Source organism: Chiloscyllium punctatum, chromosome 21, assembly GCF_047496795.1.
Source record: "Chiloscyllium punctatum isolate Juve2018m chromosome 21, sChiPun1.3, whole genome shotgun sequence".
Lineage (NCBI taxonomy): Eukaryota > Metazoa > Chordata > Chondrichthyes > Orectolobiformes > Hemiscylliidae > Chiloscyllium > Chiloscyllium punctatum.
This window is the reverse complement of record NC_092759.1, coordinates 20,570,547-20,584,701: the sequence shown is the minus strand read 5'-3', so window position 1 is coordinate 20,584,701 and position 14,155 is coordinate 20,570,547. Positions and strand designations below refer to the sequence as shown.

Below are 14,155 nucleotides of genomic sequence, written 5' to 3'. Positions count from 1 at the left end.
GGAGTTAACCCATCTATGTGACTGTATCTGAGACTTTCCCCCCTTCCTATAACGGCCATCCATCACATACTGTTGCTGTTGCAAATTCTTCATTGCTTCTATCTGTCTCTCCAACCGATCCACTCGATCTGATAAGATTCGCATCCAACAGCATTTATGGCAGATATAATCCGCAGTAATCCTTAAACCCTCTTTTAACTCCCACATCTGTCAACAAGTACGTATCACTGCAAAGGCCATTTTTGCTCCTTCACAATCTACAGACCCAGAAAATAACGCCGTCTTATTCCTCTACAAACACTGCCCCAGGTTAAATTAATAGCTATGGTTTATATTTTAAGTTTAATCAAGAAACTTATCTCCAAAAACATATAATCAAGAAAGAACCCACTATACTCACTACTGCAGCCTTTCCCTTGGACAGACTTAAAACAACAATTAACTTCTCTGATTCTGTGCTGTGAACTTCACCCAACAGTTCCTCCAAGATTAGCTGTGAATTTCACTGTTTGTTAATTTTCCCAGATGCAGTCCGATGTCCAGCGATACACGAATTCAAACAGCAAAGACAGTAACTGTGCAGGTTCTCTCTCTCTCTCCTGCACTGTCCTCACCATGTGCTTTCTTTGTCTGCTGTTCTCCCTTTTAAAACTGCTGTCGTTTTGGCTTTTTGTTTCCAAAATTCCAAAACAATGCAACAGCATATAAAACAGGAATTGCTGCTCCTGGAATTTGAGGAAATCACCTCCAACACCTAAAATACCTAAAAAAAAAGGAGCAGCTCTTACAGCCAGAAATTTTTTCCCGTCCTCCATCTTGGATTACCCAGAATCCAATTTTAATCAACCACAAGTCACCGAAAGAAAACAAATTGTCTCACCTACATTTTATTTGAAGATCGAGGACACCAACCCGTGAGTGTTCAAATCCGCTGGGATCTTTCATATCCCCAAATCTCAACCAGTTCAAATCCTGAATGAGCCCCCAAACTGTTATGACACAGGGTTACCCCCCCCCCCCACCCTCCCAGCTAATTTAAATCAGCAACACAAAAATAATTTACCCCGTGCCATAATGTGTGAAAATTCGAGAGGCCAAGAACTATTTAAAATAAAAAGTAACAACTTTATTTCTTAAAGTATAACAGAGAATAATTAACTAACAACTATTTACAATTCCTTCTGCAATACTTATATTTTACTTTCCCTCCTATAATACTCGCTCAATAAAACCTCCGTCAAATGTTCCCCTTATGATCGTGAGTTCTGGTCACCATACACAGTCCGGGAAGATACCAGGATATTTCTGTTTTAACTCCTCAGTTCCGTGGGCTACTCTATAATTTTCTTCTCCTTCAGGATTTCTGTTTCACAGGTCATTGATAGTTAAGGTACCTTTAAGAGAGCTGTGTTTTAGGCAGTCTGTACATGCTAGTGGCTCGGCAGTTCTCCTCTCAACTGTTCAATTTTTCCCAGTCTTATACCCCAAAGCATCAGATTGTTTCACTGGTTATTAATATTGTCAATATACTAAATTCAAACTTGATTGGAGGTTGGTATTTTGGGGTATAATTTAAACTGATTGGCCAAATTCGAATTTGCTTTTGTCTCATAGCAACTCAGTCAGTGCTAGCTGCTGGACCAAGCTCTACATTGTAAATTCTCCAGCACTCCGAGTCCTTCACTCTCTTAAAGGTACAGTACACTTCTATGCCTTCACAACATCCTTCTGAATTTTTTGAGAGTATTGCTCAATCTCTCTTCACAAGACAAACCCTCATCTCTGAAATCAATTTGGTGAACATTCTCTGAACAACCTTCAATACACCCGTCCTCAGATAAGGGGGTCAAAATTGTTCACAATGCTCCAGCAGCAACCCTTTCCCAGCTTTTCTCCTCTATCACTTCAGCAGTAAGTGTTAACACTGCCTTCCTCATGACCTACTGTGTATTAGTTTTCTGCAATGCATGCATGAGGACACCCAGATCCCTCTGCATCAAAACATTCTGACATTTCTCTCCATTTAATAAATTGCTTTCCCATTTCTCTGATCAAAATGCATAACCTCACAATTACTCATGTTAAACTTCATCTGCCGAACTCTGGCCCATTCACCCAAGCTATTTTAGTGTGAATTTGGCTACAGTAGCTGCTATCCCCATACCCAAGTCATCAGTATAGATTGTAAATAGCTGGGGGCCTGACCACCAAATCCTATCGCACCCCACAACTAATATCCTGCCAACTAGAAAAAGATCTGACAATCTGCTTTGCTGAAGTTCACCAGTCGGTCCAAGCTACTCTGGAACAATCGAACATCCCAAATGGTGTTGACTGAAGTAGCACATACACTCCAGTAAAATTCAATCTCCTTTGCAACTTAACCCCTACCATTTAGCCAAAAACAATCCAAAGCTGTCTGCAGATACTGCCTGCTCAGCACTGGGGTCAAACCCCTCCAAGGCTACACACCCACTTGACAGATTCTGAATCATCATTGGTGGTCCTTTACAAATGAGCATAACTTTCGTCCCCTCTCAGAGGGGGAGTCCCTAGATGGCTGCACAGACTGATGGGACCACCACAGGCTCTGTTACACTTGGGGCAGATGGTGGTTAGGGGAACGGGGGTGGGTGGGGTGTTGGTGCAGCAGCGCGCTCCTTGCGTTGTTTGTGCGTGGCTTCTGCCTTTTCCCGTCATGAGGTGCTCCACACCTCCCCGGATGCTCCTTCTCCACTTTGGGACAGTCTCAGGCCAGTGGGAATGCTGCACCTCCCCAGTGAGGCCTTGAGGCATTTCTTCTGTCCACCTGCTGTCTTGGAGCTAAGAGGAGAGCACCTACCGGGGTATTGTGTCAGTCATGTGTACAATGTGCCCAGCCCATTGCAGCTGATCAAGGGCGGTCAGTGCCTCGATGCTGGGGATGTTAGCCTGGTCGAGAACACTGGTGCTGGTGCGTTTTTTTTGTCTTAGCTGGTTGTAGGATCTTGTGCTGGCTGCATTGGGTGGATGTGGACGGTCCATAATAGACTACTCAAGGCACTGGAGCAACATCACTAACGCTTCCTGCGCAACGCCCTGAATAGCATACCATTGAAGGTAGACATTCAGCCCCTTGTGCCTGCACAGGTTAACGTGTGATGTCAGGGCTCCTACCTCAGTGGGTGCACCAATCCCACTCGCTCATCCGGCAACGCTGCCTTAGGGAGGAATGACAGCACATTTCAAACTGAGAACATATAGCAGACAAATAACTGAGCAGGAGCGAGAAAGGTGTGGAAGAAATATGTTTTGAGATGGGATTAAACTCTCCACCCAACGAAGCTAACTGAGCAGGAACAAATGAGCGAACGAGAGAAAGCCTAGCGCGTGACAAAAGGAACTTGCAAATCACGCTCTTGAAAAATCGCCCGAACGGGGTCTCAGCTGCTTGAGGAGCTACTGGAATCTTCTCCCTGAAACATACATCAAAATGCAGGCTTGTTTTTTTTTTAATGCCAGCCCTGGATGGATCACTGCTACAAAAGACTAGGATCCCACAGGATCGCCCCAGCAGAAGCCGACGACAAGAGTTGTCACATTTTCAGCCAGTTGTATGGAAGTGCCGGCTAAAGAATAGAGACTGCATTGGGAATGTGGCGCAGGTGCAGGGAATGTAGCAGGCCAGCCCGTTACGGTGAAGAGAAATACAGTGTTAATGAAACCGGCTGGCAAGGAAAGAAGCAGAATCACTGTGACATGACCATGCTTATCAGACAGGACAAAGTTTCAAACACACGCACTTAAAATGCTGGAGGAGCTCAGCTGCTCTGGCAGCGTCTGTGGAGAAACAAAAGTTCCCTTTCTCGTCTCGTAGGACTCTTCTTCACAACAAGGTTACTTAATTTATTTAAACAGAAGATTGTGTAAACATAAAGTTTAAGCTGCTGGTGTGAAGTCAGATCAGAAATTCCCATTAGGATTCAGACCAGAGCATCCATGTGAAGGAAGTAAGTCTCTTCGACTGTGGCATGGTCAGATCACACCTTGTCATTGATCGGATTTATTATCACACGTACCTAGGTACAGTAAAAAGCAGATCAGACCATACAAAGGATAATAGAACGGAGCTCGGAATACAATGTGACAGCTGCAGAGAAGGTGCACAGACAGCGAGATCAACAGTAAATTTAAAATGTGAGAGGTCCATTCCAAAGTCTGATTAACAGCGGGTAGGAGGCTATTCTTGAATCTGTTGGTACGTGTGTTTCAGCTTTTGTATACTCTGCCTGACAGAAGAGGTTGGAAGAGATTATAACTGGGGTGGGATGGGTCTTTGATGATGTTGGCTGCGTTCCCGAGACAGTGGGAACTGGAGATGGAGTCAGTGGATGGGAGGTTGGCTGTGGGATGGACTGGGCTGTGTTCACAGCCCTCTGTAGTTTCATATGATCCTGGGCAGGGCAGTTGTCATACCAAGCCGTGATGTATGCAGATAGAATGCTTTCTATGGGGCTCCTATAAAAATCAGGAAGGGACTTAATGGACAATGATTTTTGGTGGTCCAACCAACCTTGTTCAACCAGTCGGCACCTCTGCAAACAGGGTAGCTCGAGAGAAAAGGGGAATGACCGACTGGAGAGGACACTGAAGTAGTGTAGAGGCTCTGATGTTCACAATGCCAGGTTGTAGAGGCCAGGGATGAGCCGATCAGTCTAATCGTTACAGAAATGCATGATTAGCTGGATGATGGTGACATGATGACTGAGGAAGATGCTGTTGATGATCAGCGTCATCATGCAACAACCAGGGACAATGCACCTGCGTCTGAAGACGATGAAATTTTAACATACACTCAGTGTTCTGCTGCTGAGTCATACTCTTTTGTGAAAAGAACCTGAATGAAATCCAATAGGTTTGGACATATTCCTTTTGTTTATGATGACGTACACACGGAACTTATTGAACTATAATGGCATTACTCCTGGAAGTGGGGCTGGCAGCTGCACCTCCTGTTGGCGGAGGCTGGGATAGCGAGACAGCAGGTTCTTAATCGCGCCAAAATGTTGCTCACGTCAAAGTCAACCTCTGCCAGTTTTCAAATCACAACTTTTACATCACTATACAGAACAACCTCGATCATCCAAACGAGACAGGCGGGGAGTACTTTCTTTGCATAAGGTTTTTAACAGGACCTTAAGATCTTGTTCAGTGAATTGACGTTCGAATAACCGAGGTTATTCTGTACACAGTGCCACCATTTGCTCCAGACCCAGTCACCAGTGGAAAGTGGCTCTGCGGCATCCGGTCACAGCCCAATGAGACAAATCTGCAGCGTCCCTGCCTCAGAGACAGGGGAACACTGGCTGCAAGGCATGGAGAAGCAGTGATCCATGATACCACACAACACTGCCCATCAGTCAGGCAAAATGCGTTTCAAATCCCTTCAAAATCCTGCCTATCTCTGTAACCCCCTCCAGCCCCTCCCTATCTCTGTAACCCCCTCCAGCCCCTACACCCCCTCCCTATCTCTGTAACCCCCTCCAGCCCCTACACCCCCTCCCTATCTCTGTAACCCCCTCCAGCCCCTACACCCCCTCCCTATCTCTGTAACCCCCCCAGCCCCTACACCCCCTCCCTATCTCTGTAACCCCCTCTAGCCCCTACACCCCCTCCCTATCTCTGTAACCCCCTCCAGCCCCGACAGTCCCCTCCCTATCTCTGTAACCCCCTCCAGCCCCTACACCCCCTCCCTATCTCTGTAACCCCCTCCAGCCCCTACACCCCCTCCCTATCTCTGTAACCCCCTCCAGCCCCGACAGTCCCCTCCCTATCTCTGTCACCCCTTCCAGCCCCTATACCCCTATCTCTGTAACCCCCTACACCCCTCCCTATCTCTGTAACCCTCTCCAGCCCCTACACCCTCCTTATCTCTGTAACCCCCTCCAGCCCCTACACCCCCAATCTTTGTAACCCCCTCCAGCCCCTACACCCCCTCCCTATCTCTGTAAGCCCTTCCAGCCCCTACACCCCCGATCTCTGTAATGCCCTCCAGCCCCTCCATCCCTATCTCTGTAACCCCCTCCAGCCCCTACACCCCCTCCCTATCTCTGTAACGCCCTCCAGCCCCTATACCCCCTCCCTATCTCTGTAACCCCCTCTAGCCCCTACACCCCCTCCCTATCTCTGTAACCCCCTCCAGCCCCTACATCCCCTATCTCTGTAACCCCCCAGCCCCTATACCCCCTCCCTATCTCTGTAACCCCCTCTAGCCCCTACACACCCTCCCTATCTCTGTAACCCCCGTCCAGCTCCTACACCCCCTCCCTATCTCTGCAACCCCCTCTAGCCCCTACACCCCCTCCCTATCTCTGTAACCCCCTCTAGCCCCTACACCCCCTCCCTATCTCTGTAACCCCCATCCAGCTCCTACACCCCCTCCCTATCTCTGCAACCCCCTCCTGATCCTATATCCCTATCTCTGTAACCCCCTTCAGCCCCTACACCCCCTCCCTATCTCTGTAACCCCTTCCAGCCCCTATACCCCCTCCCTATCTCTGTAACCCCTTCCAGCCCCTACACCCCCTCCCTATCTCTGTAACCTCTTCCAGCCCCTACACACTGTGTTCTAACACCATCACCTCCTCTGGTCCCAATCAGCTGCCCATCTCTGAAGAATTCTCCAGTCCCCTCCAACCCAACTGCTTCTGTATTGTCCTCCAGCTCCTGTCAGCTCGCCCTGACTCCATAACCTCTTCCAGTTCCTGCAATCGCCTCTTCTCAACCCTTCACTCTTCCTTACCTCTTCAACCTCCAAACCAGATGCCTCTCCCTGTCTCTAACCTCCCCATCTCTGTGTAACTGCCTCCATTCTGACAATCCATCCTATTCGGTGAACTCCTCCAGCCCCTAAAGTCCATCGTCTCTGAGCTGCTCTAATTCCAACCTATTGCGAATCCCTTGATTCCCATCGCTCCACCATTGGTGGCCGTGCCTTCAGCTGCCTGGAATAAAAACTCTGATTCCCTCCCTAAACTCTCCCATCTTCTCTCCCTTCTCCTTTACGACCTACCTCTTTGAGTGAGCTTCTAGTCACCTGTCCTATTATCTCAGGCAGCTCAGTATCAGGCTCTTTTTGATATTGGCTCCTGTGGGGCAACTCAGGAAGGTTTAAGTACAAATACTGCAATTCCTTGCTGGCGAAACTTCAGAAAGAAGCCAGGCCGAGCTCAAAGTGCTCCTTACTTTCAATCAAACTGAGACAGTGGCTGCAAAACAGGACGGAAAAAGGCAGTGAGACACAATCGGCTTTACTGCAAAGATTCATAAGACTGTAAAAGTTTATTTATGTTTTGTAAAAACTCCAAAAATCGTTGCAATACTGAGCTAACAACTGGATTACCAACGGACTTTCCTTCTGAAAACACTCCAACAAGGTAACCGGGTTACCTTTATTCTACAATTTAAAAAAAAACACAAGCCCAGGCTTTGCACTTGGTCCCTGAAATGACACTGCACGGCAATGGAAGGCTGACCGCCAGAACGGCCCTCAACCAAGTACACCGCAAGGTCGTGCTATCGAAATGTCAGACCCTGGGCAGCTCGTAGGCAGTGGCCACGCAGTTGCTTAAATTGTTACTGTATTTTTTTTTTGGAGTTTGCAGGTACAAACCCATCAGGGACGTAGTGATTACAGTGGAGGATAATACTCCGTCCTGGTATATAATATATATATAAAAAAAACAAGAAATAAAAGACTAGAATTGCACTTGTTAATTGGTACTTCAATTAAATTATACTAAAAAAAACGCAGTTCGTTTTGAAATACTTGTCTTGGTTTCGGCTCCAGTGACGGCTGCCTTGTGTTGTCGAGGGTCAGCAGCTGCTTGCGTAGCCAGCCCTCATTGATTAGTGTTTCAGTGGGTGTGAAAAGTGACGTTATTTACAATGTCAGCACCAGAATCTTCACTCCCCACCTCCCCCCCCCCCACTTCTTTGAGACTGATGCGGCGACATAGAAGGGAAGAGAGAAAATGTGTGAGAGAGAGAGAGATGTGAGAGAGAGAGAGATAGATGTGTGTGTGTGTGAGAGAGAGAGAGATGTGTGTGTGTGAGAAAGAGAGAGAGGTGTGTGTGTGTGAGAGAGAGAGAGAGAGAGAGAGAGAGAGAAAGAGAACAAACTGGAGAAGTGCCGCTCCACCGCCCGAGTCACATGACGTCCACGAAGAACTCGCTGGGATTTCCCATGGCCATGTGAAAGGACTGACGGCTGGCAGTGAGCTCAGGGGGCACGGAGGCCAAGTCGCGGACTGGGGGCGCTCCGGGGGGTACGGCAGCAGATGACGGTGGTGGCGGCTGGGGCACCATCATCACCATCAGGGGGTTGTACTGCAGCGGGACCCCCGGTGGCCCGTAGGGGTGGACAGAATGGTGGGAGCGCACGCTGCCCATGACCGAGTGGTGGTGGCTGCGGTGGCTATGCTCACTGTTGGCAGCCGAGCGCTCGCTCCCGGTGTGATCACGGCGCACGCTGCTCCGGGTGGAGTACTCCGACTCGCTGCCACTGCCCGACTTGGAGTCCACCGTTTTACTGTCTTTGTCTTTGCCCGTGCGCCTCTCGCTCTCGCTGCGGTTGGACCCACTGCTCCGGCTTCCTGCAATGGAAGGAATCACAGCGCTCTAAGGAACAGTGACGACGTTACTGGACAAGGAATCATGCTCAATCCCACCACGGGGGTTTACATTAATTCATGAAATAAATGAAATGGTGGCTCGTGTGTGGAATGTACCTCCTGAGGAAGTGGTGGATGTGAGTACGGTTACAACATTTAAGAGACATTTGGATAAGGACATGAATAGGAAAGGTTTGGAGGTACATGGGTCAGGAGCAGGCAGGTGGGACTAGTTTAGTTTGGGATTATGGTAGGAATGGACTGGTTGGACCGAAGGGTTTCTGTGCTATATAACTCTATTGCATCCAAGCTTTCACTCATCAGGACACATGCAAGAATGCCAAATTTCAAAAGGATCAACAATTTACACTGCACGAGATTGGTTGGCAAGTACACTCTGATTGGTTAATATGTTGCCATGGAGCACACATCCCTGAACTAGTGCTCCATAAGCCTTTGTTGAACTGAAAAACAGGCACATTGCCTGTTCACATTCCTTCCCCCAGACAGAGGGCAGGTCGCTCCATATGAATTTAGGTCCCTTCTGGTTGGAGACACAGATGTTTGATCAACAAAGTAGTCAGGAATTATGGGGGAAGAGACAGACAGGAAAGTCAATTCAAGGTCACTGTCCTAGCAGCCAAATAGCAGAACAGGATCAAAGGGTCAAATGGCCTCCTCCCAGTGTGGGTACGCAGCCTTGAATAAGTTATCGATGGGCCACACCATCACTGTCCTTACCTGGTCAGGCTTACATATGACTCTAGACCCACAGCAATGTGGTTGTTCCTTAACCACCCTCTGAAATGGACAAGCAAGCCACTCATCACAGGGACAACTGTGATTCATGTAAATGGCTTGGATGAAAATGTATGGGGGTGGGTTAGTAAGCTTGTAGCTGACACAAAAAAAGGTGGAGTGGGGGTTGGCAGAGAAGATTGTCAAAGGATACAGTGAGATCAGTTGCGGATACGCATGGAGAGATGGCAGATGGATCTTAATCTTGGTAAGTGTGAGGGACTGCACTTTGGGAGATCAAATCAGAGGTTTTAAAAATTATAGATAAGTTTGACAGTCAGAATCTTTTTCTCAGAGGTCAAATGCCGGATATGAGAGGGGAAAAGTTCAAAGGAGATGCAAGGGGCAAGTTCTTTTTTTACACAGTGTGTGGTCGGAGTGTGGCCTGAGCTGCGTCCCATGAATGGTTGTGTTGGCAGATGTGTTAGGAGCGTTAAACGGATTATTAGGTAAGCACATGAATATGCAAGCACTGGAGGGACACAAGCCAAGGGCAGAGAGAAGGTATTAGTTTGATTTGGCGCTGTGTTCAGCACATGGTGACGGAAGGGCCCGTACCTGCGCTGTCCTATTCTATGACACAAAGTGACTCAGTGTTTCAATGATCCAGCCAAAACCTCCCAGCCCAGACACAACATCCCAAACAGCCTTGGACTTGCACAAATCCCTCGCTCACCTTCACTGTGCTGGCTGCCGGCACTTCCTCCTCCCCCGTAGCTGTAGGTAGTTAGCTCGTGGTAGCTGGGTGGCTGTGTGGAGTAGGGATGTGGAGGCGGGTAGGGATACTGGAAGGAATGCATTATCGGCCACGGGGTGGTGCCCGGGTGAGGGAGAGGGGTCAACGTGTCCTGGTCGGAGGCGCCACTTGAACCGTCATTGTCATTCAAGGAGAGATTGGCCAAGTCTGCATTGGAAAGAAACATGAACATTACGCACTTGCTTCCTGATAATTAACCGATATGTCCCAAAGTAATCCTTGCATCCATAAACTGCAACGGTTTTATTGTTTCATGGACCAAGGGCAGGTGGAAGGGATTAGTTTAATTTGGCAAGATTAGATTAGATTAGATTCGATTCCCGACAGTGTGGAAACAGACCCTTCGGCCCAACCAGTCTACACCGACCCTCCAAAGACTAACCCACGCAGACCCATTTCCCTCTGACCAGCACCTAACTTAATTTAGCATGGCCAATCCACCTGACCTGCATAGCCTTAGACTATGGGAGGAAACCAGAGCATCCGGAGGAAACCCACGCAGACACGGGGAAAATGTGCAAACTCCACACAGTCTCCCGAGGCTGGAATCGAACCTGGGACCCTGGCACTGTGAGGCAACAGTGCTAACCACTGAGCCACTGTGCCGCCCCACATACTTACAATTTTCATTGCACATCCACTGACACTTTAAGTGAAGAAAAATTGGTCAAACATTACAAATTCTGCTTCTGAATGCCTTTATTCAGGGCTGGTTTGGAAGAACCAAATGCTGACAAATGGGACTGTATTAATTTAGGATATCTGGTCAGCATGGACGGGTTGGACCGAACAGTCTGTTCCCTGTACATCTCCATAACCTGAAACAGTCCGGTTGAAATGTATGTGATTCTGTAGAGGCACAACTGGACGCTGAAAGACTGAGTCCCCAGCCAGGGCAGACACAAAGACATTGCCTCAGGATAAAGGAACAGGTCATTTAGGACTGAGACAAGGAGAAACACCTTCACTCAGAAGGTTCTGAATCCCTGAAATTCTCGACCCCAAAGGATGGCGGGTGCTCCATGGTGAACGTATTTAAAGCTGGAATTATTAGGCTTGTCTCAGGGAGCAGGCAGGAAAGTAGAGTTGAAGACCAAGATCAATGATGCAGCAGAACACGCCAAATGGTCAATGCATCTACTTCCAAAGAAGTTCCCAATATCTGAAGTACAGTTAAACTTGACTGGAAAGATTAACGAGGCTGAAGTGGGGACTGCAGATGCTGGGGTTTAGAATCAAGATTAGAGTGGTGCTGGCAAAACACAGCAGAGCAGGAAAATCAACGTTTTGGGTAAAAGCCCTTCATCAGGAAAGCCCTGAAGGGCTTTTGCCCGAATCGCCGATTTCCCTGCTCCTCGGATGCTGCCTGACCTGCTGTGCTTTGCCAGCACCACTCTAATCTTGACTGGAAAGATTAACTGTTTAAGTCTCTGATGTTTCTGTCCCCTTGTTCCAGACTCCCCTCAACTATAGGATCCCTACAGTGCGGAAACAAGTCAATTGGCCCATTGAGTTCCCACCGATTAGCATCTTCCATGGTTAGTTCACTCTGCTTGCACATCCCTGGACACTATGGGACAATTACCCCATGGCCAATCAACCCTAAACTGCACAGCCCTGGGCACTATGGGACAAGTACCCCATGGCCAATCCACCCTAACCTGCACATCCCTGGACACTATGGGACAATTACCCCATGACCAATCCATCCCAACCTACACATCCCTGGACACTATGGGACAATTACCCATGGCCAATCCACCCTAACTTGCACATCCCTGGACACTATGGGACAATTACCCATGGCCAATTCACCCAAACGTGCACATCCCTGGCCACTATGGGACAATTTCCCATGGCTAATCCACCCTAATGTGCACATCCCTGGCCACTATGGGACAATTTCCCATGGCCAATCCACCCTAATGTGCACAGCCCTGGACACTATGGGACAATTTCCCATGGCCAATCCACCCTAACCTGCACATCCCTGGGCACTATGGAACAATTTCCCATGGCCAATCCGCCCTAACCTGCACATCCCTGGGCACTATGGAACAATTTCCCATGGCCAATCCACCCTAACCTGCACATCCCTGGGCACTATGGAACAATTTCCCATGGCCAATCCGCCCTAACCTGCACATCTTTGGACTGTGGGAGGAAATTGGAGCACCTGGAGGAAACCCACGCACTCACGGGGGGGAGCATGCAAACTCCAACTGAACTCAGGTCCCTGGTGCTGTGAGGCAGCAGTGCTAACCACTGAGTCACCACACTGCCCTCAACAGCGCAAATTGTTTCCATTGATCCAATTAAACCCTTTAATTGTCCTGACTACTTAAATGAGGTGACTGCTTAATCACCTAACTGCATGGGAAACAAACAATCTGTGAAACCCTGTCTTTGTAACTGAACTGTTTGAGCCCAAGTCAGTCTGACAGGCACCCACTCCAAGGCCACTACCATCCTGAACAAATTGCCCATGTGCCCAAGGAGCAGGAAAGCTGCTGCCCATTATTGGGTAAAGACTTTGCTGAGATGAGCTCCTTGAAATCTTGTTGCCCAAGGTCAGACGGAGGGGATCAGCTCCCGTGCGTGCACACACTCACAGTTTTCACAACCACTGAAATCCCCAAAGATGTAGTAACACTGCTCGGAAAAGGTGATCTTGTTGACTGTGTGACGGATGAAGCCAGCCTTCAGCAGGTTACTCGCGTACTTCCTCGCCTCCCTGCGATCCTGGAAGCCCTCGATGTGGTGGTACAGCCAGTCCACAACGTCGGAGCCTGCGCGTCAGAAACACAAGATTCAGTCCTATCGCTCCGACAATAACGAGGCTGTGGGCATAGCGCAAACAAGAAAGATGGATGGTCTTGGTTAGGGCGTCTCCAAGAGACGGAGAGGACAAAAGCTCACTGGTCAACGCACAGAGTCAAACAGTGAGCAACCCTCCTTAACCTGTTGAAGAGTGACTCTATATAGTTGCACAGTGATTAATGTGTATACTTCAGAATAAATTGTGGCCACATACAGATAACGAGCAGCCTTAACTCTGGGCTAGTACATTCGTAGTTACACAGCAAAATAATCTCACTCCTAGACAAGCAGGAACCTTGTTGGACTGTGAATGACTTGTATGCCACACTGAAACGTTACGGTTACACGTTCATTCATTTTCACACCCTGATGAATAAAAAGGTGCTCCGTATCTATGTGCAGTGAACACCACTGCTGTGCTTATTGGTGGATGGATGATAAAAAACTGACCAAGAAATAACCCACCTAAGAATGCATTGGGGATTGTAATCTTCAACCACATCCTGTCTCGAACCTCAAGGCCAGACTCTGGGGAAGCCATCGCCTTAGCAACAGACATCATATCCGTGTGGATGGACAGGTTAAAGTCGTCAAAACCTGGAGAAAGATTTTGGAAATTTGTTACAGCACAAGAATCGCCACAGATCCAAACAGAGACCAACACTAACACAATTTTGTTCTGTCCATTTATTCGTCCTGAGGTTTATAAAACGACTGGCAGGCGCTGGTAACTGCTCGTGAACTGGAGATGGGGTTAAGCTCACTCTTGTTACCACAGTGAACGATCAAGATCAGGAGCTGAACATTCCAAGGTGTGAACCTTTATTCCAGCCTACCGCTCTGCCAGCCGTGGCTCAGCAGCTAGTCTAGTCCCTCGGCCCTCAGAAAGTCCTTGGTTCAAATCCCACACTGAGGATGACCCTCCCAGCTCAGTCCCAGGGAGTGCTGCACTGTCAGAAGTGCCTGGGTTAAAACAAGACCTCAAACCAAGGCCCACCTGCTCTGCCTGGTACGTTTTGAAGTGTTATTTTGAAGTTGAACCGGGCTGCTCTCCCCAGCATCTCTGGGACAATATTTGACAAAATCAGACACACATTATATCTGGTTCTGATCGCACTGCAGTTTGCGG

The 14,155-nt window shown here is 48.4% G+C and overlaps 1 protein-coding gene across 2 annotated transcripts in view; it reads right to left on the bottom strand.

Moving 5' to 3' along the window:
* Positions 1-7,301: 7,301 nt before the first annotated feature.
* dvl2 (dishevelled segment polarity protein 2) overlaps positions 7,302-14,155 on the bottom strand; it is a 52,572-nt gene continuing 45,718 nt past the window's right edge. For both annotated transcript variants that reach the window (XM_072591688.1, XM_072591689.1), the window contains exons 12-15: positions 13,492-13,623; positions 12,819-12,995; positions 10,126-10,353; positions 7,302-8,633 (exon numbers count right to left, since the gene is read on the bottom strand). In XM_072591688.1, coding sequence (XP_072447789.1) covers positions 8,188-8,633; positions 10,126-10,353; positions 12,819-12,995; positions 13,492-13,623 — 983 coding nt within the window. In that variant the 3' untranslated portion in view covers positions 7,302-8,187. The remainder of the gene's footprint in view (positions 8,634-10,125; positions 10,354-12,818; positions 12,996-13,491; positions 13,624-14,155) is intronic.